Raw genomic sequence first — 25,776 nt, 5'->3', positions numbered from 1 at the left:
ACGCGGGGAAGAGAGCTGAGCGGGCGAGGTATGAGATGTCGCAGTTGGTGATGTTGGTAGTTCAGTGACCAGTCTCTCCCATTTCAAAATTTGGCGGCCATAAGCGAATTAAAAAGCAGGTGCCGCCCCTGCCTGCTTTGGGTGGCACCTGCCTTCGAGCATCAAGATGTCGCACAAGCATCTCGGCCTTTCACTGAGGCAAACACACAGAAGTAAGACAATTGCATCCACAATCAACGAGCAAACACCTCAGCCATTCACGTGCATCAAAACGTCAGAAGGAGAGAAAGAATGACGACTGGCATTTCCATACCTCTCGATCCTTCTTTTCCATCTAGCTATTGTTGATATGAACTCGAAGTGACACAGTCCTTTACTCGATAATCACCAAATACCGGGCTCATATCACGAACCTCGACGAACATCTACTTCCTTGTCGTCTGATGGATGTTGTCGTGCACCTGCTCCGATCTGTACGGGTCGTCACGGGTCGGCGCAGGAATTGTTCTGAGCTTATAGGCAACCTTGTACTTCTTGAAGACGACCGGCTGAGGGCCCGAGGCTGAGCCTGTTATGGAGTGTCAGCGCATCTGACTTGACATGCATTTCAGAGACAACTTACCATCGGTGCCAAATTTCCATATGACATGGATAAAGCCGTCGTCCTCTCGGGGGTTGACATCAACATCTAGAGTGATGGTCGAGCGGCCGGACTCGATCTCGATGCGTGGGGGCCCATTCACGTTATTATCCTCCAAGACCACAAGCCCGAGGACATCTTCAAGCCCCAATCTCGACAGCGTGGATTTGAGCTCTAGGAGAAACGGTCCGTGGCTTGAGTTCGTCAGCTCTGGGATGTCCTCATGCCCATGGGGACTCGAGTATGTAAACTCCCAAGGTGCCAGCCCGGCCTCGACAAACCGCCATGCCGTAGGAACAATGTTCCTAACATCAGCCGAGTTGAGCTTTGTGTCCCACGGCACCGCAGCGTTGCCAAATTGGACAAGCATCTCGGAGGCCGAGATTTCGAAGTGGTTGTGAAGGAGAATGATTCCGAACGTGTTCTCCATCCCGTACTTGATAAACACCTGTCCAATGTCAGATGTGAGAGCCTCAATCGCTCCGGAAGGCTCGGCATTGCGACCAGCTTCCACAACGCCCGGCAAAGTATCGTAGTACTTGGGTGACTATGGGAGGAGAGTGAGAGCCATGGTTATTGCTGTTTTATCTGCTTCGTGATGGTAAATTGAAATTCGGAAGAACACGAGAATCTTATCTTGTTGAGATGTTGTTGACGATATGAATGAGATCTCTCTAGTTTTCAACCTTCAGAATGGCGGACTTATATACTTTTGCGTTACCATTTCAAGCTCTAAGGGCAACATGCCTCCAGAAGTTTGCCAAAAACATCAGGAAGCTGTACTACCGAAAGGTTGTCGACAAACAGAGGGGAAGAGGGTAACACGACACGAACCATCCCTCTAAGTTACACCACATCGCCCAAAACGTTCCTCCTTTACCGATAAAAGGGTCTCCGCCTAGATTCATACCGTAATAGAAAGAAGAACAATGCAAAAGCCCGCGGCAATTGTTCGTGGCAATACAATGCACAGTGTGGTCAGCGCAGCAGACCTATGTAATATGGAAGCAGGCGGTTTGTCTTAATCACGCATGGATACGTAGTGAATGTAATCAGAAGACGGCAGTTGATCCTCCACATCAAGTAACCTCTGTGTGGGTAGGTCGTACTAGACTGACCATAATGACTGAAAAGGAGGTAGACCGTATTATAAGGTAGTATTAGGAAGGAAGCAAGTAATCAAACCATGCGTTAGAATTACGCTAAGAACAACAACAACTTTCTTTCAATTAGGGTTTACAGTGAATGGGAAATTTCTTCGTTTGGATGTATGGCCAAAGTGAGGTGAATAAGTAGTTGCCTTTGAGGAGGAAGGAGCGGAATTTCAGCTAGGCAATCCTTTACCGGGCTCAATAAACAATCTTTACACATACATTCCATGCCCCGATAGAGCACAAGAAGATCCTTATCATGCGCTGTCCCATCTTAGAGGAGTCCTAGACACCATTTTCAGAAACGAAAGCCACAAGGTCGAGGAAACTTGATCACAGCCTTCCATCTGCTCTTATCATATGGGCACGAAATCTTGCAGATGTTGTGATCATCAAATAATACAGATCCTTCTGATAGGGCCCTGCAACAGAGCCAGTATCCCGTTTAAGTGCGTTGCACTATAATCAGGCTGTTGTTTTGGGAGGGCTGACGTCAGTCATGCATGACGATGGATGGCCACTCGCTGCGATGAGCTGCATCTAGGCACCCAGAATGTGCCTTGGCGGCTGTGTTATTTAATGACCGGAAGTGAGAACCTGTCAAACCGTGGAAATGAATGTCATATTCACTCCTTGATTCACAGTCTAAGGGCGATGGCTGTTTCGCAGACATCAGACGAGGTCCAGCTCCGAGTGCAGGAGTGGATGCAAGCTACCTCATATTCTGCGGTCTCACTTACGTCGCTTACAGGAGGTCAAACCAACTTCACCTACCTCGCAAGGCTGAGGCAAGCATTTGACGACAAAGATGGAAACAGGGCGATGGAAGTTATGGTCAAACATGGAGAGCCATACATGGCCCGGCATCCCGTCAACTCCATCGCGATCGAGCGTTGTGTAGGGCGATCTTTGCTATCTAGCATCTTAGCTAACACTTGATAGAACGTGGAGGCGGCTTGTCTAAAAGAGCTCGAGGCGATGTCTCTCCGCCTGCGTAGCCAGGAGAGCTCCAGTATCACCGTCAAAAGCCCAAGATGCTACGTCTACGACGAGAAAACGAAGACGCAGATTCAAGAGTATCTGCCGAATGTGGTACACTTGAAGAAGCACCTTCTCAAGTTCCCTCCATCAGACACGCCCATGGATCTGCGTCCGCAATACCAGAATATTGGTGGCGCCATGGCTAAATACATTTCCAAATTCCATGAGCTCACGAACAGCATCTTGGAAAGCGACGGGCCGGATGGGGCAAGCTCATCACTGAAGGAGGCCCTTTACAAAGACAACCAGATGCAGAAGTTGAAGCACATGATCAACTACGATTGGCTGCTCGAAAGAGTCGCCCAGTTCCCCTCGATCCTGGGCCACATGCGAGGCATATTTGAGGAAGTAAAGGGGCAGGCCTTAGAGGAGATACGCGGGGGTACTAAGACCTTGACGGTTATACATGGGGACTTCTGTCCACAGAAGTGGGTTAACGCCGATACCTACTACCTCAAACTTTTAGAATAACACTAGAACAGTGTCCTGATTCGTGACACACCACTCGCGGCCAACCTTGATACGTCTATATATGTGGTAGACTGGGAGAACGCCCAACTTGGAGTTCCAAGCATGGATCACGGGGAGATGCTGGGAGAGCTATTCGCAATCTGGCTGTGTCAGGGGTCAGCAGCAAGCCTGTGGATTGCGGAGGGCTACTGCAGGGGACTAGATGACCTGTCGGAGAGCTCAGCTCTCCGAATCGCCCTCCAGCTGGGGGTCCATCTCGTTAGTTTTGGCACCATTTCGCGAGAAATGGAGACCCTTGAACAAACCCGAGATATTGCTCGCATCGGTAGTGAGTCTATTGTCAATGCTTGGGGTAAGAAGAAGGCGTGGTTCGAGCAGAGTGATATATCCTTTTTGTTCCCGACGGTTTCTGGGGAGTGAGATTCGCGAGTACAAGAACTTTCAACTTGGTAGCAAGGATATGGTAGTCAGTCAGAAAACACCCCGAGGCCCTTACTATCTCAAAGCCCCGGATGGTCATCTCTCTGCATCTTCTATAGTCCAGATGCTGCCATATCCTTGAGTAACTGCCCGAAAGTTAAATCGAGAACTAATTCTATTCCTGTTATTGAAAGGCCAAAACAAAACTTGAGGCTTACGGTGGCTTCAAATCAAGTAGGAGGGCGGTTCAGAGTCTAAAAGGGAGACTTGAAAGCAAAAACATACAACACCGGGCATTCGCCAGTCGTCACCGACCTGACTACTACTCCAGCCCTCATTGGCTTATCTATGGGAGAGCGGACGGGATCCCGAGTTTTCCAATGGGTATGGTCGTATGTGAAGGCATCGTGAAGTGAATTTGCCTATAACCTCAGAGCTGTGGTCGGACTTGAGGAAGTGGCCGCATGTTTGGCCGCTTGTTTCTCCCAGTCGTGAGCCATGACAGACCTGGTAATATTCTTTGTTTCGAAGTTGCTCCTTGACAAAAAAGCCTTGTGGCTTTCTAATGTTACCTTCCATGTGAACACGAAGAGTTGATTCAGGAAGTTGAGGAAGTTGACGTTGCGCGTCGCAGAGTTGGCGTCTCATGATTGGCAATAGTTTCACGCCATTGGCCAACCAAGCCTCCCCAAAATCTGGTGCAAGTGCAGTGCAGCAACCGGGGGACCGAGGCACAGCGCATGCGACCTGAGGCGAACCCTGAACCGGCCCCCAGTGCAGAAAAAGGGGTATTGTCGATCACCCCCGCCAATTGGGACGCTCTAGAAGGCCAGAAATGCCCCGAATTTGCGGGCGGTGCAACTGGCAGGTTGCGCATTACGGGGGTCCCACGTAGCTTGTCTGAGCTTAGCTTAGCAGCCCTTCCAATGTCTCCAGCAGCTTGCTTCAAAAATAACCGTCCCGTCAATTGGACACATGGGACGGAAATGCGATCCACGGACACGAGACATCCCACGACGCCCCATTTCGACCGCCATCTGACCGGGAGAAACCAACTCGCTTCTTCCAACAACACCAGTCCTGGGGACTCTTCGTTATTCGATTGACAATGATCTAGAACCGTCACCTGCTGTCCTTCCCCCCCTCGTTCCCCACACGCGTCGAAGCTCCAAGCAGAGCAGCTGCCAGCAGCAGCAGCAGCAGCAGCAGCAGCAGCAGAAAGCCCGCCCGCCATGGGTGGCCCGCTCACGTTCCTGAAGAGCATCTACGATCTCGACAACCTCGATACGCGCTTCACGAACTCCTCCTCCGTTCCATACAAGACCGTGATCGAGTCACGCAATGATCCGGCGCAGAGCAAAGAGTCAGCCAGCAAAGCCCACAGCCGCGCGCAGCCGTCAAAATGGAGGCAACCCGAGTTTATCGTCTACCTCGCCTATATCGCAGGGGTGATACCGTATATGTTCTGGGTGGCCTGGGGAGTGTCGAGGCGTGAGTGGCTCATGGAGAGTCCTGAGCTCGTAGCTATGCTAACGATATGTCACTGCAGCTTCTGACCCCCGATACCACAACTACGAGCGCTTCCTATCTGACGGCTGGATCCCGGGGCGTAAAATCGTAGGTCGCCCTCGACACCCCTCTACGAAGTGAAGCCTCCTGTAACACGATCACTTCTAGGATGTTTCCGACTCGCAATATCATACCTTCCGCCAGAACCTTCCTTACATGGCCCTGCTCCTGACCTTCCACCCACTCCTCCGGAAGCTTTGGAACATCGTCTTCCCGATCCCGTCAGACCTACACAAGAAGTCGGTAACAGAGCAAGGCGACGCCCGCCTCGAGCAGCGCGCTTCCTTTGACTACCGATTCGCCATCGTGTTCCTCATCGCACTGCACGGCTTCTCTGCGTTCAAGGTTCTAGCAATCCTTTACATCAACTACCAGCTTGCCACGCGGCTCCCGCGAAGATACATCCCCGCTGCGACATGGATCTTCAACGTCTGCATGCTCTTCGCGAACGAGCTGAGCCAGGGATACAAGTTCGCCAACATTGCGCGGCACATCACACCACCCTCTGCGCACAAGGACCTACTAGAGGAAGACCCCTTCCTGGTGCGATGGGGTGTCTGGCTCGATTCGTACGGGGGGTTGATGGGCCGCTGGGAGATTCTCTTCAACATCACTGTTCTACGGCTCATCAGTTTCAACCTGGATTACTATTTTAGCCTGGACCATCGTGGCGGAAGCGCTCTCGAGGTAAGACTCTGTCCACCGCCCCAAACACTTTGTTCAGCACTGAGATCCTTAAGAAGAAGCAACTTGACCCCGCCAATCTCTCCGAACGTGACCGCCTGGCCATTTCCGCCGCTCCCAAGGATTACTGCTTCCGTAATTACCTCGCCTACGCGATCTATGCGCCGCTGTATCTTGTTGGGCCCATTATGACCTTCAACGACTTCATCCACCAGCTCCGACACCCGCCTGCCTCTGTTGAGACGGGCCGCACCCTGCGCTACGCAGTCCGCTTTGCTCTCTGCCTGCTCGCGATGGAAATCGTGCTCCATTACGACTATGTATGCGCCATCTCGCACGCGGGGCCCAATTGGTCATCCTACACGCCCTCTCAGCTTTCCCTGCTCTCCTACTTTAACCTCCACATCATCTGGCTCAAACTCCTCCTCCCATGGCGCCTATTCCGCCTATGGGCCCTCCTCGACGGCGTCGACGCGCCGGAGAACATGCTGCGCTGCGTCTCCAACAACTGGTCTCCGAAATCCTTCTGGAAGGCCTGGCATCGCTCCTACAACCGTTGGCTGATCCGCTACATATACATACCCCTGGGCGGTGCAAACTTCCGCTCCTGGGCCACGACCGTCCGCTCAATCGCCACGTACCTCCTCGTCTTCACGTTTGTAGCACTGTGGCATGACATCCGCTTGCGCCTGTTGATCTGGGGCTGGCTCATCGTCCTGTTCCTCCTACCAGAGGTGCTCGCGGGAATGCTGTTCCCCGCGAGGAAGTGGGAGAACAGACCGAACCAGTACCGCTGGCTGTGTGGCATCGGCGCCGTTGCCAACGTGCTCATGATGATGACGGCCAACCTTGTCGGTTTCGCTGTCGGTTTAGATGGCCTGCAGAGCATTCTGCACGGTATCTTGCATGACTGGTCAGGTACGCTGCCCCAAAAGAACTCGCGCTCTACCTTTCGAGAGTATCATACTAACACATTGCGTAGGCGTCATGTTTTTCGTAGGGGCATGTACCGCGCTCTTCATCGGCGTCCAAGTCATGTTCGAGATACGCGAGTCTGAGATGAGAAGAGGCATCTCATTGAAGTGCTAAAACAAAAGAGAGCCCGATCATAGAAAGCCACTTTTTTACGTCTTAAAATTACCTGTATTACCATACGAGACAGCTGACGCTGTTGTACACTACTACTACTTCTATATCTGTCCTGTTCGTGCCTAGGTATAGATGGTGACAGGGACACCGATACCGTCCCTCGGGGTATAATGATCAATGCAGCCGCTCCCACCCGAATGCCCGACTCCTTGCAAGTCTTCTTTTTATGAACGTTCCCGTAAGCGCCGACCGTGTACTCGGCGCGGACAAATGGAAAATGTACAGACACACATGGACACATACACAAGCCATGCATATCTAGTGCTTACTGTTGATGGTGCCCAGCTCGGTGTCGTAGTTGCGGAAACGCTGCTGGGCAAACTTGCCGTCCATGCCCAGCTTGCGCTCCGTCACCCACTCCCTGAGCCAGATGAGGCCCTTGACGACGAGGTAGAAGACGATACCGGCGACGGCGATGCCGATGATGTACGCCGCCGTCTTGCCGCTGCCGTTCTTCTGGATGTCGAGGAAGTCGTACGTGTAGAAGCCCTGCGTGGCGTGGGTGACGTAGGCGAGGGCCAGGTACAGGGCGAGGACGATGATGAGCCAGAGCATGTGCACCCACTCGAGCTGGGCGGCGCTGGTGCGGGGGATGATGATCTCGAACAGGGCGAAGCCCGAGTTCATTGCGTGCTGGGAGACGTTACTCCATGCGTTGAATTCCTCCTCGTACCAAGGACCCGAGTAGATAATCGCCCAGTACACAATCGTGACGATGAACGGGTAGGTGGTGATGGTCGTGTAGTAGAAGGCGTGGAGGGCCTGCAGAGGGCGCGGGAAGCGGTCGAGGATAGGGGAGCCCGAGTGAGCGTAGGTGAAGGTGTGGATGGCGGAGACGAGGAAGTAGAAGGCTAGACCCCAGTAGGTGAGGACGGTGAAGTATGAGAAGCTCTGGCCGACAATCGTGCAGCCGCCATCCTCAGCGTGGGTGCATGTCCAACCGATGATGAAGAAGCGGGTGACGAAGATGTAGAGACTCTGTGGGGGGTCATCGTTAGCTTCCAATTGAGAAAGGCGTAGAGCGGGGTTGGAGCCAGGGAACGTGGTACAAATCCGGGAGGATAGAGAAAATAAAATGAAGAGTCGTCTCGGGGATGCGAGGATAGGAGAAAAGTAAACACTCACAATCAGCGCGCGACAAGCAGCCAACAGGTAGGGAGGCAGAAGCCACGAGGTCTCGAAGCGGTAGGATGGATCCCAGAGATCGTTCCCGAAGCGGAAGGCAGCGAACATCTTCATCTGCCCTGGAGGGAGGGGTTTTACACCGCTTGACGAGGTGTAAAAACCGTTATTTTCGCTTGTTGACGATGTTCAGGTTTTGGAGTTGAGCCCTGGGAGTGGGAAGATCGAGACCCAAGAGGTTTTTGAACGTGGTGGGCCTTGGCTCTCGGCGCGGGTCGTAAGGTCGCAAGGGTGTGCCTCCGTCGCCAGGAAAAGCGCAATCATGTCGCTGCCGGGGTGACCTGGCAGCCCGGGGCTTGCTGAGTACCGCGGTAGATGGGTTCGGTGTCGTGTGCAGCTTGGCGTTTATGAATGCCTGTGTATTTTGTGTATTCGCGTCCTAATAGAAAACACTGACTGCAGAAGGATAGCGACAGCGGCGGAATGAATGCGAATGGGAAAAAGACATCTACGATATGTCGATGTTGAGGAGGAGCATTCCAAAGACGTCTCTCACACCTTTAGAGTGACCCGGAATGCAGTGCCGAGCTGATGATGGTAGTGTTCTATTTCAGCAAGCACGTCGGGACGCGATTAAGACACGGCCCCGGCGTTGTGGCTGATGCCGACGGGAAGTGGCCGTTTTTCACTGCCTGCTTCCTCTTTCGATAGTCGGGGCCAGGGTCCTGGTCCCGAAAGAGGGTCTTGACCGTTGCTGCAGCTTGGTGGCCGGAGATGATGTGGGGAGCGAACGGTTCAGCACACATTTAGATTTAGAGCCCGATGTTGGGTGCGTGGTTGCTGAAAAGGGATGGAGCTACTTTTCAATCTTCCATCCATCGAGGGTAGGCTTTCTGATGCCATTAACCGACCATATCTCTTCATGATGATGGCCTAGTAGCATCTCTCAGCTGCAACCAGAATATAGCTCAGCCTTGGTAACTAGTCCGACTTCCAAGTGCCCAAGTTTAGAGCCGGCTGCGCATCGCTGACGCCGGTCAGCACCTGGGATGTGGCTGCACGTGGCATCACTGAACTGGACCGCGATGAGGAACGTGTGATACCAGCGAATCATGAGTGGGCGCCGTGACGCCCAATGGCTTTGATTGGCAAGGACAACCAGCCAGCCAGCCAGCAGCAGCCACAGTGATGGCGTGTCCAACGTGTCGGAGCTGAGAACCATCAGGTTGCGGCTTGGACTAGACGCGCAGCCCGTCTCCCGTTGACCAGCGTGATCTTGAGATGCGAAGCCCTCATCGACGGGCTCGGAAAGCGTGCCTGTTGCGGGGTGAGGCTGATGCAGTCTTCGTGCAGGAGGCAGAAAAAGGGACACATCTTGGGTAAGCAGATTGCAGATCGATCCCCAGATGAACGGTCCGTCGATCAGAAAAGCGCTGCTCGGCTCAGCCCAGGGCGAGAGTGCCACAGGGGAACCACTTGTATGACGGGATCGAAAACCAGGACAGCCCTGGCACCTATCCGTACGCGAGCCCGCCGCGCTTGTCGTGAAGAGACTGCTGAATCGTGGGCGTCCGTCATTTCCGCGCTTGCGTTGGGGGGGACGGAGAAGCGCGATGCATTTGCACCCGCCACTCTCCGACCCTTGGAAGAGAGCCACCACGAGCCGACATGGACTGCGAACAGCAGGCGGGTTGCTGCGCGAGGGGCAGCCGCGGGCCGAGGGCAGAGACCACTCAGTGCAGACGACGACTGCTGCCACTGGGGCCACTTGATGTGGCATCAATAACGTCCTTGGCGACGGTAAAGCGGAATCACTATCGTGCTAGGACTCCTTGGATAGACGTGGATAGACAACAGATAGTTCCACGGCTAGTTCCATGGTCCACCTGCAACGGGGTCTGCTGCAGAATGTGGCCCGTTGCGATTTCTCATGCTCGTCATCTTGCCTTGCCATGTCCTGTCTGTCCCCGTTGTGCAGAGCCCCCTTCCAAAACTCCAGAAGTCTCGTGTGAATGATGATGTCGTATCGTAGATCTCCAGAGGTGGGCTAAAAATCAATATTTTGCCAGCCCAATATCAACCATTGCTCATTGCAGCCGTGTGAGCAACCCAATTGGTCGCGTCAATCTGACTCGTCCGGGTCATCGGGTCAGACAAAATCGTCAGCGGGCCTCTTTGGGTCATTTATTGATTTTAAGAGAGGTTGTGACAGTCGCTTCCATCAGCCTCCAGGTCCTGGTCGCCCTCCAGCAACGCCGGCCGGATGCAACGGGCGACTTGATGTCAAGGCTGAAGAACCATGTACGAATAGCTTGGCCTGCCTCAAATGGAGCCATGCTGGTTCCTTCGCTGGCTTTCACCGGCGGACTTCAATGAATCTCGTCATCGCAATTAGCACTGGTGTCGTCGTTGCCCGCACAGACTCGACCAAGGCCAAAGTCAAAGGCGTTGGAACGAACCAGATGAGGCTCCCTCGTTCATCTCATCTTTTCTGCTCCTTCGTCCCTCCTCATCTCCCCTGTTGCAGCCACGTCAAGGATATCGTAACCAAATTTTGAAAAGCGGTCAACGGCTGGGGAAATAACAAGCCAGGGCCCAAATAGGCCATTGCCAATGCCAACGGGGGCCTAGATATCCAATTTGATCACTCCATCGAGAAGGCATCCAGGGGGCGGCCATGGGGCAGACAGCGGGCTCCGTGGACGGGAGGCAAGCCGATCGATCGGGTCAATGAGCCTATGTCCGGAGATGGAAATAAGCCCAGAGGGGAAGGGGGCCGGTCAGGCGTGGATGTGACCTCGTACAACAACGGCCAAGTCCAGGAGACGGTGAGCATCATCGTTGTTGAGCGACACAGTCGGCGGTTTGAGACTCAGGAGTAGCTTCGCGATTTCGACGGCGGCGGCGACGACGGCGACGGGCCGTGCGGTCGGAGACAGGGCATGTCAGCAGCTGCCAATCGAATGGCAGCAGGGCACAGATGGAAGATGGAAGTGCTGTGCTCAGGTGCTGTGTTGTGCGCTGTGCTGTGCTGCCCAGGCTGTGCTGAATGGTCGAACAGTCACTGTGTGGCACAAGCCGCTCCGTGACCCGTGCCGGTGTTGGCGGGCGATAGACGGCGACGGACGTGCCACCGATGGCGAATAAGATTTGGAGGGGGCATTGGTGATGATCACCGTGAGACCGAGGCCTTCAGAGGCCATGTCGACTGGTTTGTTGTCTGCCTACCTATCTGAGTAAAGACAAAGTGCGGCAGGATGTATGGATACAAGGCACTACCACCCAAGGTATCTTGCGGTGAGCGATGGATGCCTCTGGTGCTGCGTAGGTCGGCCGCTGACGACGTCCACCTCAGTGCTATCTGTGTCAGCAAGCCAGGAGGTTCGGGATGTTGGCCCGGGCTCCAGAGCAGAAACAGGCGGCGAAGCAGCAAGCAGGCAAACAACAAACAACCTACGACAGTGCTCCCCCAGACCCTGTCGGCGCGGTGCGGGCGGGAAGGGCACGTTTGGCAGGAATACCGTTGGCACCTTTGAAGATGGGGGGTTGCATGTTGCATGTCGCAGTGCCATTCTCATCTCGTGTCGGCGGCCCCAATGGAACGTATAACGGGGATTCCATTAAAGAGTCTTTCGTAAGTTATTGCGCCTCGGTGCACCCCCTCTTGGCTTCGTCGGCTACCATCGACAAGGCGTGGGAACCATTCTTCGCGCTCTTGCAGACGGGTGTGGTAACGTAAAGACGAATGAGCGATGGCGCGCGACCAAAGTATCTGCACTTTTGGGCGCGAAGCAGACAGAAGAAGGAAGACGATGTCCCAGGCTGTCAGTCACCGGCAGGGGTCAAGCCCGATTGAGACTGGTTCCTGCACAAAACGAATAGTACGATGGGCCTAAGGTAAGGTACCTTATCTCCCTATGGCGACGATGCGATGCGGATTGAAAATGCAGTAAATGCAGATGCGGGCAGGTCAAGTGCCCGTCATACGCCAACTGTCGCGCCGGTGACTTCTGCCGTAGGTGGTGGCTGACGACAGCCTGGGTCTTCTGGCTTGGCGCGCATGCAAGAGTCTGCATGTCGCGATTACTGCGTCAATGGCGGCCGGTTTTTGTGTATCCTGGCTCAGTTGAGTGGATATCCGTGCATCGATCGCATACGGTACTTTGTTTGGCAAGGCCATCAACCGAGTATCTCCAGTCCCGTATGCTGAGGAGCATGCGTGAGCGAGCAAGCACAGCGCCGTAAATGCGCAGAACCTTGTGACAGGAGGATGAATGATACTCTGAGTCCGGTACCGATCCTCGGGCGTAGCTAGGTTGGTGGTTGCAGGCAGAGGATGCCACGACGGGCATCCCAAGGGCATCCCACGGGCATCCAAGGTCTGCCCATACGGGCACAGAGGCTCCCATCCCACTGCAAGTAAGGGAAGTGGGCGGAGTGTGCAGGTCGTCTGGCGGCGGCGGCAAGTAACGCGACTGGAAAGTTCAAAGTCAGAGTCATAGGAAGTCAGAGTCAGTCCGAACGTCCGTCAGCATGTGTGTGTTCTGGTCTGGATTCGTGAGTGCCTACCTTAGGTAGGTAGGTAGGTACGGATGGATATTGACCACCTTACATAGCACATGAGAGAGCTTGTCGGTTGTTCGAGCGTCGCGGCGTGCCTGAAGCTAAAGAGTCCAGGGCCGAAGACGGCTCTCCGGCGGAGATGTGAGCTGCTGGAGCTGAAGCTGGAGCTGGAGCTGGGCTGGCCTGGCTTGGCGTGCTTGCCTGGGTGAAAGTGGAGGGTTGCGAGAGGGGCGTGGGACCCTGGGCTCCTGGGAAGAAAAAGAGACACTGAGGTGGTTCACGGCGTCGGGGCCCCTGCAACAGGGTGAGCGTCGGGTGGTTCTGGGCCCTTTCCCTTTTGCCATGTCTTTCCCCGTTTTGTTCAGGGGTTCAGGGCCCCAAAAGACGCTAAGGTGGAAAAGAGGAATGGCGACAGGGGTTGGAGAACGATTCAAGGGGGGCCGGCGGGTGCATGCTGGGTCCTTCCTTTCTTCCTGTTGTTCAGCGCCTTTTTTTGCCATTCCATTTGGGGAGCCATGCGCGGCCAGGAGACAGGAGGCGACGGACGGGGCAATGAGAGTCGAGCCAATGGTCTGATATTAAACGAATTAGTTGATCAAGATATATGAAGTTGGGCAGACCACACGGAGAGCATCGGTCGGTGCTGTTGGTCAAGTATCCGTACACGGGTGCTCGTATCTGCCCGTACCTATCTACCGTGCCTTACCGTACCTTACCTTAGGTAGGTAGGTATGGTAGGTGGTGTAGCTAACCTTGCCTTGCCTTGCCCTGCCCAAAGCCATTGAAGTTGAAGCCAAAGAAAGGGAAGCAAAAAGAGAGAGGGAAAAAAAAAAAAAAAAAACAGAGACGCACAAAGCAAGGAGTCTCGGCGCGTCTATGCGACTGGCCAATTCCCAACCTGTGTTCGTCCCCACAGTCCCAGCGGCGGTCACAGGTGTCACTGCAATCCGACAGTTAGGCTCCATCTTTGACTCGAATGTTGCTTCCTTTTTTTTTTTTTTTGCGCGACGCGGGCAATCTGAGGCCCAGACAGGCGACAGGCGACAGACAGCAAACCTACCTACCTACCTTACCTTAAGGTACCGTACCTGCCATTTGCCGATGTGCCTACCTTAGGTAGGCAAGGTAGCTAGCGACAGCGGCATGCAGGTACCTAGGTACTGCAAGGACTGCGAGGTTAGAACTTAGCACAGGAAGGCAAGGCAGGTAGGTGGCATCAAATGTACGTACCGGCCGCGAAGTGACAGTACCCTGCCTGGGTCCTTCCTTGCGCCGCACAGTAGCTCCCGGCATTCAGGCCATTCATTCATTCAATTCAGTGGAGGAGAGGACCGTCTGGCCAGGGCATGGGATGGGATGGGTGATGGAGGGGGGCCCATCCCATCCACCCCGTCCACGTCCATGTCCACGTCCACGTCCCCAACCCATCTTATCCCGTCCCATCAATCAATCAATCCATCCCTCCTTCGGCCGGCCAGCAAGCCAGACAGACGGACGGACAGACAGACAGCTTCTTTTTCGGCTGCGCGTTGCGGCTACTTTTCCCCATCATACTTCCCCGAAAGCGCATCCTTCCGACGCCTTGCCTTACCTTACAACCTTCGCCTCAACTCTTCTCTCTCTTTTTTCTTTTTTTTTTCTTCTTTTTTTTTTTCTTTTTCCACTCTCCCCCCCGTTCGTTCGCTCGCTCACTCCTCCTCGGCCCTGACTGAGCACCGTCAACCCTTCGCCTCTTATCTGGAATGCTCTCTGCTTCCCTCCCCGCCATCCTCTCTTCCTCCGCCTAAACCTTCGGCTCCGTCGTCATCGCTTGGCCTGTCCCGACTGGACTCTTCTCTTCGCTTCCCAACCTAACCCTTTATTCGTAATACTAATATTATCCCACCTCACTATAATCTATACCTTACCCTGTCGGGCCTGACCTTGCCTTACCTTACCTTGCCCTCCCTCCTTACTCACCCGCCCTTTTTCACCACAACGACGACCCCGGACCTGTTCTTGTTCGCCCTTCTCGCGACCCCCCTCCTTCAACCAGGGACTCTCCTGCCTGTCATGTCTATGTGCGACTGTTGAACACGACGACCTGGACTTCTTCAACGCGGCTCCCACCCAGCTGCACAACGTCCTTCTCTCTTTTCGCCCACCACAAACTACACCAACAGCCAACAGGTGCTTCGATAAGCGCCAGCGTCGCACAGGGTTTGATCGCTCCAAATTCGCCCATTCGCCCTGCCGCGCCTTGCACGACTCCCATTCGTACTCGGTGCGTTCTGTCAAACGGCTGCGGCGGTCGTCACACACCAGATGGTCTCTGCAGTCTGTCAGTAGGTACCGACACACACCTTGTACACCATGGCTACTTCGACCGGTCTCCCGCGCATGTCCTTCGGGGCCAGCAAGTCACTCGACCTTTCTCTGGACCTGCCCATTGTCCTTTTGCCTCCAACAGACGACCCGCCTTCGCCAATTGACGAGAGCGACGACGAGGATGATCAGAGGACACCCACAACTGCAACGATCCCACAGATTCCTGAGCGAAGCATACGCCGCGACAACAATGAGTCTCCGACACTCGGCAGCCCCAAGGTCCCGCGCCATCCTATCCCCTCTATGCAATCTGCTTTCAACGAGTCCTTCCTCGAAGTCGCCGATGGCAACCCCGCCGCCAAGCCAAAGTTGAAGACTGCTGACGCAAAGATCCGTCGCGAAGAGCTCATAAGCCAGGAGCGCGAAGATGACCTCCCCGACATGCTCTGGCGTTTCCGTCCTGGCCAGCAGCAGCACGAGCTTCACAAGCTCATGGCTCAAATATCATTTGGCGTCTACTTACTGCTCAATGGCATGGCCAACAGCGCTGCTCAAGTAGTTAGCATTCTCCAGGGACACATTGATGAAGTGGACGAGTTTCTTGAGGTTGTAATGGAGGATTTTGAACAGGCTTCCAAAGACTTGAAGGAGAGGATAGACTACCTGCGCTTGCCGATGGAAAATCTGGAAGTGTTTGAGAAGCTATTGGAGGACCGTAATTTTCGACTGGAAATTGTCCAAGGGAACGAAAAGATTGAGCACATTGTCGCCCGCACCAACATCCAGCTCGAGCAATACGACAAGGATGTACAGCATGGCTTAGCTGCGACGAAGGAGTTTGCCATTTACCTAGCCCAACAAAACGCCGGCATATGGCGCCAAGATCGACCAGATGTCGTCGACATTTACGCCGCCATGAAGGGCAACACGGAGGGCTGGTATAACGCATTTGTTGAGTTGCAGGCTCAAGGGAAGGAACTGAACGCTCTGGTTATCAGGCTTGGCAAAATGGTGGCGGAGATGAGCAGGAAGGCTGGTGAAGTCAGCAGGAGAACTTGGGTGAGTGACAACGAAACGATTGGGACGAAATTTAGAGCTAACGAGGACGCAGGCGAGCATCCCACCATTCACTTTGCCGATTCAAGGACCTCGAACTGATGAGGCCTCACTCAACTCCCCGCCGGCTTCTCCCCCTTCTCTCAGGAGCGCAAGACGATCAACGCTCCGCGCCAACAGCGTCAGTGGCTCCATGTCCACCGGAAGATCAAGCTCGAATCCAAGTTATTTCGAAATCCCTGTACAAAGGCCGTCTCCAGCGGCTTCGCCAGACCGACAATCCACGCGCACCGCCCAGACATCGCAAACAAATAAGAGCATCCATACTGCTAGAAGTACGCACACTAGCAGAAGCAACCACACGACCAGCAGCTCTCGTACGACCGACAGCTTCCACACTACTCACAGCAACCATACTGCACCCAGCTCGCATTCGGTTCACAGCTCAGTACATAGCACGCACAAAGTTACACCGAAGCTGACCTTGGAGACGCCTGATGGTCCGTCGGGGTCTTTCGAACCCGAAGAAGTCGAAGTCGCCATTGACGACGCTCCGCTCTATATCCTGCAGCCTCGGACATATACGCCTCAGCCCCCGGAACCTCTACCCTCGCCTATGGTGACTGAGTCGCCCAAACCTGAGCCGCAACGAGAGGCCCCCGTACCAACAAAGAAGACTTCGCTCCGACAACGAGTCTCGCTCAAGACAACGCCTCCGGAGTCCATTCAAATCCCTCCTCCCGCTACAGACCTACACCACTCCCATGCTGAGAGAGAATCGCCCCGGCAATACCAGGCTCCCGATTCAGCGTACGGCTCAGATATCGACCAACGACCGCGCTACCACAACACCAATGAGCTGTCTCCGCAGGTGCAGCAACCGCCAGTCCTGCCCTCTCCTCGGTCTGAGCACCAGTTTTACCGCCCGGTGCAGGCAAGCCCGCATTCTCCTCTGCAGCAAAGGCCCCTTACGGCTGGTGCGCAACCTCGGTCTCCTTATGCTCAATCTGGGTACTATCCCTCCCACCAGAGGAACGCACCCTCCCGCTTGGGTGGCGCAAGTATGTTGAGTACCGTCACGACTATGACTTACGATTCTCAAGCCACGGCTAGCGGTGAGAAGCGACTGAAGAAGAAGCGAAGTGCATTCGGCTGGTTGAAGAAGGCATTCTCTCTCGATGAGGAAGAGCGGATGGCATACGAACAGCGGAGGCAGCAACAAACGCCGAATATGTACTACGATGCCAGAAGCCCCAAGTTCTTGGACGGCAAGAGAGTGACGCCGCGCTGAGACGGTGCCTGATGGCCATGTGGCCCGGCCTCACACCGACAACATGGGGCCTGGAGGCTCTCTCCGTCAGCTTGACACGCTGTGGCCCGGTGCATTTCCTAAACTTGCCCTATTGCGTCTCTTTACCCAGCCTTGGCATAAAGTGCGACATTGATACCCGGGGCGTCCACTGATCATTTACCATTGCATTTATGCGCGTCCATCACACTCGCTACTGCCCCACGCAACCACCTTGTTTGCAAGAAACATCAGTATCCAGCATTTTCTTTTACATTTCTACATGTGTATTGCCTAGGAAAAGGAACTCACAACTTGGGAAGGGAAGCACTGAACACTGTCATCCTGCCAGGTGTTGGGGCGTTTTGCAATAAGGGGGCGAACTGTTTATTTTCTGATGCATTTGAAAAGCCTGGCTACCTTTTTCTTGTGCCCATGATTGGGCCGTAATGTACGATTCGATGAGAATCCGAGAAAAAAGAACGGCCAGAAAATCCTCGGCCCACTATAGATAAGAGATCTTCCGTGGTACGGGTTCTTGATTGACATACTTCTCCGTGCTTGCCTGGTTGGTGCATGTTGCCTGCAGAACCTCGTAAGCCATGTGTTACACGAAAACATGACTGCGTATCCAAAGTGTGGAACAGACAATTCCTGCACGCCTTTCTGCGCCATAAGACTGAGAACGATACATTCTTTAATAGGCTAAGGCTCTGGCCCATGGGACCCTTTCACCTCCGTTAACTATAAAAGGCAAATGCGAGTACTCGAGTCGGTACAACTGCTGATTCTCACCTTCCGTCTTCTAATGAGGGCCATGTTTTAGCGGAAAGTAGGACGAAAGTGGACATTGTTTGCGTGTGATTTATCGTTGGTGGCATGCCAGTGCAGACAAACATGACTGGGGTGGCGTTGCTATCACCAGCACGAGCTTACACCGGATGGTCTTTAAGATCTGCTTCCTCCATTCTCTCGTTCCTATCCCTGAAGGACGAGAACCTTGGCCTGCATCTCTCTCTGTTCGTGATACCATGGCTACAGGCGCAGAAGCAACGAGAGTACCCAACACCTGGTTCATCACAGGCTGCTCGAGCGGCTTCGGCGAGATCCTCGTCAGGAAACTATGCGCCGAGGGGCAGAACGTCATCGCCACGGGCCGCCAGGCCGACGTCAAGCTCGCGCATCTCCAGGACACGGGCGCGAAGGTCATGGACCTGGACGTGTCGGCTTCTGAGGGCGTCATTCGGGAGACGGTTGCGCAGGCGTGGGCGGCGTTCCCCGGCGGCGTCGATGTTGTGGTGAACAATGCGGGATATGTCCTTTCTGGGTTGGTTGAGGAGTTGGCGTGAGTTTTGTTCTTTCTGTACATGACCTTGGGGCATGGGGGGAGTTGCAATGGAATGGATGAGGCTGATGAATGAGAGGGAACAGACAAGAACAGATGGAGGAGTGCTTCCGCACGAATTTCCACGGGCCGCTGAACATCGTGCGTGCGTTTCTCCCGTTCCTGAGGGAGAGGGGGACGGGGACGCTGGTGCTTCTCAGCTCGCAGGCCGCGTGGCACGTCGACATTTCTGCTGGGGCGTACTGCGCCAGCAAGTTTGCGTTATCAGGTGCGGACCTTTCCCTTCCTGTATCTCATCAACACTGTTGGAACTCTCTGAGAACATTGTGCTAACCAGGAGGTAACCCCGAGCTAGCCGCCGTCGAGACGCTCGCGCAAGAACTCGCGATCCTGGCACCGGGCTTGAAGGTTCTCATGGTCGAGCCGGGGTACTTCCGCACGAGGGTGTTCGTCAAGCTCGCGCACATCCCGCTGCGGATCCCAGAGTTTGCGGGCTTCAATGCGGCTTGTGTGGAGCAGGGGGCCAAGATTTACGGGACGGAGCCCGGGGATCCGAAGAAGGCTGTTGAGCGGATGGTGGAGCTGGTCCGCGGCGAGGGAATGGGCGCGGGGCGGGAGATTCCGCTGAGGGTTCCGTTGGGGACTGATGGGTGGGGGAGGATCAAGAAGAAGTGTGAGGATATGGTCAAGGTTTATGAGAATTGGGAGGATGTTGCAAAGAGCACGGATTGGTAGGGCAGTGGATGGGCTGTTTCTTTGGTGTTAGTCAAGCTCAGGCCCTTGGAGTTGCATTTCTAATCGATGGTTTTAAATGAGAGCCGTCCACGCTCTTTGTATACTGATGAAGTATTAAGAAAAGATCAATGCTGATGAGAGCACAAGCATCTGATTGTATTTATCTATGGCGAGTCAACTCACTGTCCAACGCCGTAGCTCTTAACCCTGCTGAAATAGAAGGGCTTATCGTTCTTCAGGGCGAACTCGCCCCAGTCATCCGTTAGCTTGTTATAGCTATAGAAGCCCTTCCAAACGAGCTTCGTGTTCCGCGCCCCCTTACCAGCGTTTCGCATCGACATGTCCATCCTGTACATGTACTTGGGCGCGACTCCCTCCGTCTCGACGAAGAGGTCGCCTTCTGTCTCACCCAGAGGTGCATCAGGATGATCTAATGCTGACGACAACCGCCAGCGTCCCTTCAGGGCGTCCTGCATAAGGATAGAAGGGAGATGAGCTGCATTGCCACCGACGTGCTGCTCCAGGTGGCTTTTGGTCATGTAGTGCACGACGTCGCCCGGCTCGGCGGTGGTGAGTAGGCTGATGACTGTACCGTCGCGGAAGAAGCGTAGGTAGCGGTAATATGTGACGATGTGAACAGGACTGTTCCAGGTAATCTGGTTCGCGTTGGCTCCACCGGCGCGGATGTAGTTCACCGTGGAGATGTAGCACCCGTTGAAGCGAATGCGAGGTCGGTGCCGCCAAAGCTTCAGCCACGACGAGGAATACAGTTCCGGTAAGAGAACAAGAGTTGTTGCTTCCTTCTCTTCTTCACGATGTTGGTTGAGCTCCTCCATGCTGACAAAGTCTGTGTCTTCAATTTCCTCCGCCGTGCCCAGGGGCTCCCACGAGATGCCCTTCTGCCAGTGGTAATGCATTCCAGCAAAACCGAACTCGGTGCCCATCGCGATGCGACGCCAGATGGACTGCTCCGTGGCGGCAATGTAGGCAAAACGCTTGCAAACGAGAGACAGACGCACGTAATCACCAACATCAAGAACAGCCAGGTCCTTGAAAATGTGAACTAAAATTTCCTCGGGTAGTTCGGCGATCGGGCAAGGAGGCGCCGGGTCTCCCTCCACTGGAGGAGGAGCTGCTGCCACAGAGAGACCTGAGAAGCTCGCGATGAGCTCACTCATAGTCTGCTGCTGCGTCTCTGCTGACTTATCGGCCGCACTTGAGGTGGCGGCCGGCGTGGCTGACGTTGCTGTCTGCACAGGCTTCCCCACAGCTGCAGGGAAATGCTTTTTCCTGTAGGCCAAATCCACACGGGTGTCCATCTTGATGGAGGTGTTAGATATAATCACTCGCGTATGAGAACCAGGCTGTTACTCACCCGGAAAGCCTTTCGGTAGAGCTTCAAGCTATCGCCCAAATTACCAATCGCCTCTTTCTCTACCGCCTCTTCAAAGTGATCCAAGGCCGAGACCAGCTCCCTTGCCTTTGGTGGTTCCGGCTGATCCAAAGTCCTCCCTGAAGACGACGGAGGTGCCGGCTCATCGAATGTCAACTCACGGGCATATTCCTCGTCCTCTTCAATCTGGGACTTCTTGTTTGTTGCGGTTCTGGAACTTTCAGGGGCTACAATCGCCTTGGACGATGAGGGCACGGCTTTCTTTGAGTGAGATCCGCGCGGCTCTGGAACCGACTTCTTGGACTGAAGCTCCGTCTTCCATTGTTGGCGGAAAGACTCCAGCTCGGAGTCGAGCTTTGGCGGGTTGTCTTCCATGGTAAGGTACTTGTGGGTTGCTCAGGAAAACCTGAGCTCTGGAGCAAATGCTAATTCTATAATAATGTCATGAGGGTCGACTGAAAAATAAAGAAAAAGTTGTGCGATGGAGTTGAGAGCGTGGTTGGCCCAGGTGGTTGAAGATGTACCTATTTAAGAAATGAGATGTAGTTGAGGCCGACCACTCATCATCGACTCTGCGTTGTAAGCACGCACGCCGACAACTGGAGTCATCCGGCGTCAGCTCCACCGGGCTGGTGCTTATCGGTGACATTTAGTGCAGGTGTGGAACATCGGAGGCACCACCCGATGTCGAGCCAATCATACCCCATTTTCGGTTAGTGACGTCCTGAGCTCGGCTCGGCCAGGCAAGGTACGTGCCCCAACGCCACCCATCTCATTATCTCCGGCCCAAAATTTTTGGGGAAGAAGGACGATGACGGCCGGACTCTGGCAAACGGGGTAAGGTCCATCTCGCCCATCTTCCCCTGCTCGAGCGAAAAAGCTCACGAAAGCTTGTCTTCCCCTCATCCGTCTTTTCTTCTACGACACGACTCGCAACCCTTTGGCCTTGTACGACGTTACACAGCACTTGCGACCGGATGGGAACTTCCTCTTTCTCCAGCTCCGATCTCTCCGACCATGCAACTTGGTCCGCGATGACTACCATACACCAGGCTACCGGCGGCCAGGACCACGACAGATTCGACCCGGATGACTCCTTCGCCATGGCGCGCATGATTCCAGGCAAGGACAATGGTCCAGGAGGCGGTGACGAGGACATCAGCGCGTCTCAAAAGATGATCTCGGCCATGTCGGGCAGTCTGTTGACGTCGCTTCTCGGTAAGTACAGCTTTTGCATATCGATCCAGTCGCCTTCCGCTAACGCGGCTCACCACAGTTACGCCGCTCGATGTTGTACGAGTTCGTTGGCAGTCCCAAACCGTCACCCCGCCTTTGGTAGACTTTTCCAAGCTTGCGATGACGACCAACACCCTGAAGACCTTTAATCGAGAGACGCTCGGAGTTACTGCCTGCTGCAGGGAGGTCTTCTTCATGAATGGCAACTCTGAGCTGTGCATAGCCATGCCCAAAGCGGAGGGCGCCGCGACCGCCGTGGCGGCCGATTGTGCCGTCGAGGAGGCGGAGCGAAAGACAATTAGCTCAACCATGGACGGACTTAGGAAGATTGCGCGCAACGAGGGGTTCACCAGCCTGTGGCGGGGGCTGTCTCCGACGTTACTCATGACGATTCCGGGAAACATCATCTACTTCACCGGCTACGACTACCTGCGATACAACAAGAAGAGCCCGATCGCGCAGAGGCTCAACGACGACACCGCTCCCCTTGTCGCCGGCTCCGGAGCTCGCATCCTTGCCGCCGCCGCCGTCAGCCCGATCGAGCTGTTCCGCACCAGAATGCAAGCCAGCACCGGAAACTCTGCAACAGGCCACCTTGCCAACACGTTCCGAGGCATCAAGGACATGGTCAACGCCAGCGGCTACAGCGCGTTGTGGAGGGGCCTGACCTTGACGTTGTGGAGGGATGTGCCCTTCTCGGGTATCTACTGGTGGGGGTACGAGACGATCCGGGGAAAGCTGACGGACCTGCGCGAGACCCGCCGTGGCCGAACGCTGGACGTCAGGGGTTCTCGGACACAGGCGCGCCGTAGATCGCAAAGCCAGGAGAACCATACGGAAACCCTGACGGATAGCTTCATTGCCGGTGCTGTGTCTGGTGGATTCGCATCGATAGTGACGATGCCGTTCGACGTGGGCAAGACGAGGACTCAAGTCTACCGCGACTCCCCCAACGCTACTAAGATGGCTGCAGCTGAACAAGGCACAATGATTCGCCTGCTCTGGCACATATTTTCGACCGAAGGTATCCAGGGCCTATGGAAGGGATGGATTCCCCGCACTCTAAAGGTTGCCCCGGCCTGCGCCATCATGATCAGCAGCTACGAAGTCGGCAAGCGAGTGTTCAGGAGCGTTAATGAGAAGTCGAGGCGGGACATGGACTGAAGACATAGCATCACCACTCTTTCCCTTTCAATGCATTGTTGGGCGTTAAAACGGCGGGCTGCTATTAATGAACCGGAAGGAAAAGAATCCGGGCCTGGAGTTGCACGCCAAACGACACGCAGATGTCGTGGTTTGGGTTTATTAGACACGGGAAAACCAAAAACTTGTACTATGTAGCGAAAGATGTAATGATACCTCCCCCACAACACGACTTTTTTGTCTCTTGATGTGTTTAAGCTTTTGATGCCAAGTTGGACGAGAATTCGCTTGACGAACACCAAGATGACAGGATGCACCGGCCAATGACACCCTCCCGATGCCGCGTCGGACGCCTATGAAGTCACCACTTCGTCCCAAACGACGCCCATCTCAGGGGGAACATGCGGGTGCCGCCGAGCCAACCTAAGCTGGGGGCGCTGCAGGGCTGCAGCTCCCACGCAGCTCCCCCGCGCCCCTACCAACCACTAAAACTCGTGGCAGGACGCGCCTGAAAGAGCGGGCCACCGGGGGTTTTCGCGTAAATGACTTCCTTTTTTTTTTTTCTTTGCTCTTACCGGTAGCGCGTCGCCCCACGCGACACTGGACGGTCCGCAGACCGGCACTTTCAGCTTTGGCCAGGCAAAGAATTCTACTACGACGTCCGGCACGCCAACCTCACCTCTTCTTCTCTAGCCGTTCTTCCCCTTCCAATTGACCTCGCCATTATCCATTTCTTCTCTTGTGACCTTCCATCTATGCTCCAACTTTGATTTACGAACCCATTGACGACCAGTTGACGCCTTCACGACCACCCACACATCTCACCACGATTACCCGCCTACGCCTACGCCTGCCCTTCCAGCTGCCAGTTCTAGTCCGCCCTTGCCCAGATCAAGGGGCACTCCGCATCACCACTTTCTCCAAAAAGCCGTTCTCCTTCCCCACAAAGACCAAAATGTCGACCCTCAAGCGCAAGGCCGGCACGCTGTCGTCCGCGGACAGCAAGAAACCCAAGCAGGACGGCAGTATCATGTCCTTCTTCGGCGCCCCGAAACCGGTTGCTAAGGGTTCCGCCGCCGCAGGGAGCGGCAACGGCGCTGTGGCTGCAGCCGCCGCCGCCGATACGCCGGCTCCCAAGTTCGACAAGGAGAAGTGGGTCGCCGGACTGACAGCCGAGCAGAAGGAGCTGCTCCAGCTCGAGATCGACACCTTGCACGAGAGCTGGCTGGCACACCTCAAGGATGAGGTCACGAGCAAGGAGTTCCTCGACCTCAAGAGGTTCTTGAACAGGGAAACTAGTGCAGGAAGGAAGTGGTTTCCTCCAAAGGAGGATGTGTACTCTTGGTCCGTTTCCCAATTCCACTACCCCAGCGCACTCAATACGTGTATGCTAACACAGCTTCAGGTCCCGTCATACCCCCTTCAACAACGTCAAAGTCGTCATCGTCGGCCAAGATCCCTACCACAACCACAACCAAGCCCACGGCCTCGCCTTCTCCGTCCGCCCCCCGACCCCGGCCCCCCCTTCGCTCAAGAACATGTACATTGCCCTCAGGAAGGACTACCCGAGCTTCAGCCCGCCTCCCAAGAACGGCGGCCTGCTGACCCCGTGGGCGGATCGCGGCGTGCTCATGCTCAATACCTGCCTGACGGTCCGCGCGCACGAGGCCAACTCGCACTCGAACCGCGGCTGGGAGCGCTTCACGCAAAAGGTCATTGACCTCGTCGCGCAGAAGCGCTCTCGCGGCGTCGTCTACATGGCGTGGGGCACGCCCGCCGGCAAGCGCGTCGTCAAGATTGACGCCAAGAAGCATCTCATTCTCAAGAGCGTGCACCCCAGCCCGCTGAGTGCGTCGAGGGGCTTCTTCGACTGCGGGCACTTCCGCAAGGCCAACGACTGGCTTGTCGAGCGGTACGGCGCTGGCGCCGAGATTGACTGGGACCTGAGCGGGGCCAAGAAGGTTGAGGTCCCGGCCCCGGCCCCGGCGGAGAAGAAGGAGGAGGAGGACGACGATGAAGTCGACGAGGACGCCATGGCGGCTATGGCGGCTGCGGCGGAGGAAGAGGCCGAGACGAAGGCCTCGCCCAAGAAGGAGTAATACTATGGAGGTGAAGACGGTCGTTGGGCCGAACTGCATATGGTTGTTCCCGACGACACGCTTGCTATGTCCAGGCCATCTTCTAGGAATGGCCCGGATCATGACTTGTTTTACTAGATGATAAAGCCTGCTGTTGGCATATGAAGAATCACGTATAGATGCATGTCGGGATTGGCTAAGTTACGAGACGGTGGTGTTCGGATGGCTCAGGAGAAAATCGAAAGAATACCATGATTGGAAAATTCATTGATACAGGCCTTGTATGCACACGTATGGTCACCAATAAGCATGCCTCCTCAGCGGACCTTGGAGACAGTTCTGTTGTCGTGGTACTGGGCTATGCTAACGACTGATCCACCACACT

At 54.9% G+C, this 25,776-nt stretch overlaps 8 protein-coding genes across 8 annotated transcripts; 6 read left to right on the top strand and 2 right to left on the bottom strand.

The window, feature by feature from the left end:
* Window positions 1-2,445: 2,445 nt before the first annotated feature.
* Window positions 2,446-3,723, top strand: CGCA056_v009800 (uncharacterized protein; the record flags this gene model as incomplete). Its single annotated transcript, XM_037325047.1, has 3 exons — window positions 2,446-2,688; window positions 2,734-3,260; window positions 3,315-3,723. The coding sequence occupies 3 exons, from the start codon at window positions 2,446-2,448 to the stop codon at window positions 3,721-3,723; spliced, it is 1,179 nt and encodes a 392-aa protein (XP_037176972.1).
* A 1,232-nt stretch (window positions 3,724-4,955) lies between these two features.
* Window positions 4,956-7,065, top strand: GUP1 (Glycerol uptake protein 1; the record flags this gene model as incomplete). Its single annotated transcript, XM_037325046.1, has 5 exons — window positions 4,956-5,214; window positions 5,273-5,340; window positions 5,401-5,979; window positions 6,033-6,894; window positions 6,959-7,065. The coding sequence occupies 5 exons, from the start codon at window positions 4,956-4,958 to the stop codon at window positions 7,063-7,065; spliced, it is 1,875 nt and encodes a 624-aa protein (XP_037177260.1).
* Window positions 7,066-7,383: 318 nt separating this feature from the next.
* CGCA056_v009798 (uncharacterized protein) lies at window positions 7,384-8,358 on the bottom strand (the record flags this gene model as incomplete). The annotated part of the gene is made up of 2 exons (XM_037325045.1): window positions 7,384-8,103; window positions 8,251-8,358. The coding sequence occupies 2 exons, from the start codon at window positions 8,356-8,358 to the stop codon at window positions 7,384-7,386; spliced, it is 828 nt and encodes a 275-aa protein (XP_037177259.1).
* Window positions 8,359-15,162: 6,804 nt separating this feature from the next.
* On the top strand, window positions 15,163-17,464 carry CGCA056_v009797 (uncharacterized protein; the record flags this gene model as incomplete). The annotated part of the gene is made up of 2 exons (XM_037325044.1): window positions 15,163-16,176; window positions 16,229-17,464. The coding sequence occupies 2 exons, from the start codon at window positions 15,163-15,165 to the stop codon at window positions 17,462-17,464; spliced, it is 2,250 nt and encodes a 749-aa protein (XP_037177017.1).
* Window positions 17,465-18,492: 1,028 nt separating this feature from the next.
* CGCA056_v009796 (Oxidoreductase BOA17) lies at window positions 18,493-19,541 on the top strand (the record flags this gene model as incomplete). Its single annotated transcript, XM_037325043.1, has 3 exons — window positions 18,493-18,806; window positions 18,893-19,074; window positions 19,144-19,541. 3 exons carry the CDS (start codon window positions 18,493-18,495, stop codon window positions 19,539-19,541), a joined length of 894 nt encoding a protein of 297 aa, XP_037177254.1.
* A 179-nt stretch (window positions 19,542-19,720) lies between these two features.
* Window positions 19,721-21,309, bottom strand: HRT3 (F-box protein HRT3; the record flags this gene model as incomplete). The annotated part of the gene is made up of 2 exons (XM_037325042.1): window positions 19,721-20,860; window positions 20,917-21,309. 2 exons carry the CDS (start codon window positions 21,307-21,309, stop codon window positions 19,721-19,723), a joined length of 1,533 nt encoding a protein of 510 aa, XP_037177253.1.
* Window positions 21,310-21,968: 659 nt separating this feature from the next.
* slc25a40 (Solute carrier family 25 member 40) lies at window positions 21,969-23,334 on the top strand (the record flags this gene model as incomplete). The annotated part of the gene is made up of 2 exons (XM_037325041.1): window positions 21,969-22,152; window positions 22,211-23,334. The coding sequence occupies 2 exons, from the start codon at window positions 21,969-21,971 to the stop codon at window positions 23,332-23,334; spliced, it is 1,308 nt and encodes a 435-aa protein (XP_037177252.1).
* A 934-nt stretch (window positions 23,335-24,268) lies between these two features.
* ung1 (Uracil-DNA glycosylase) lies at window positions 24,269-25,412 on the top strand (the record flags this gene model as incomplete). The annotated part of the gene is made up of 2 exons (XM_037325040.1): window positions 24,269-24,657; window positions 24,719-25,412. The coding sequence occupies 2 exons, from the start codon at window positions 24,269-24,271 to the stop codon at window positions 25,410-25,412; spliced, it is 1,083 nt and encodes a 360-aa protein (XP_037177258.1).
* Window positions 25,413-25,776: the final 364 nt, after the last annotated feature.

This window comes from Colletotrichum aenigma (genome assembly GCF_013390185.1).
Source record: "Colletotrichum aenigma strain Cg56 chromosome Unknown KSG_Cg56_contig06, whole genome shotgun sequence".
Taxonomy (NCBI): domain Eukaryota; kingdom Fungi; phylum Ascomycota; class Sordariomycetes; order Glomerellales; family Glomerellaceae; genus Colletotrichum; species Colletotrichum aenigma.
Note: the sequence above shows the minus strand (reverse complement) of the source record. Positions and strands in the feature narration are given on the sequence as shown.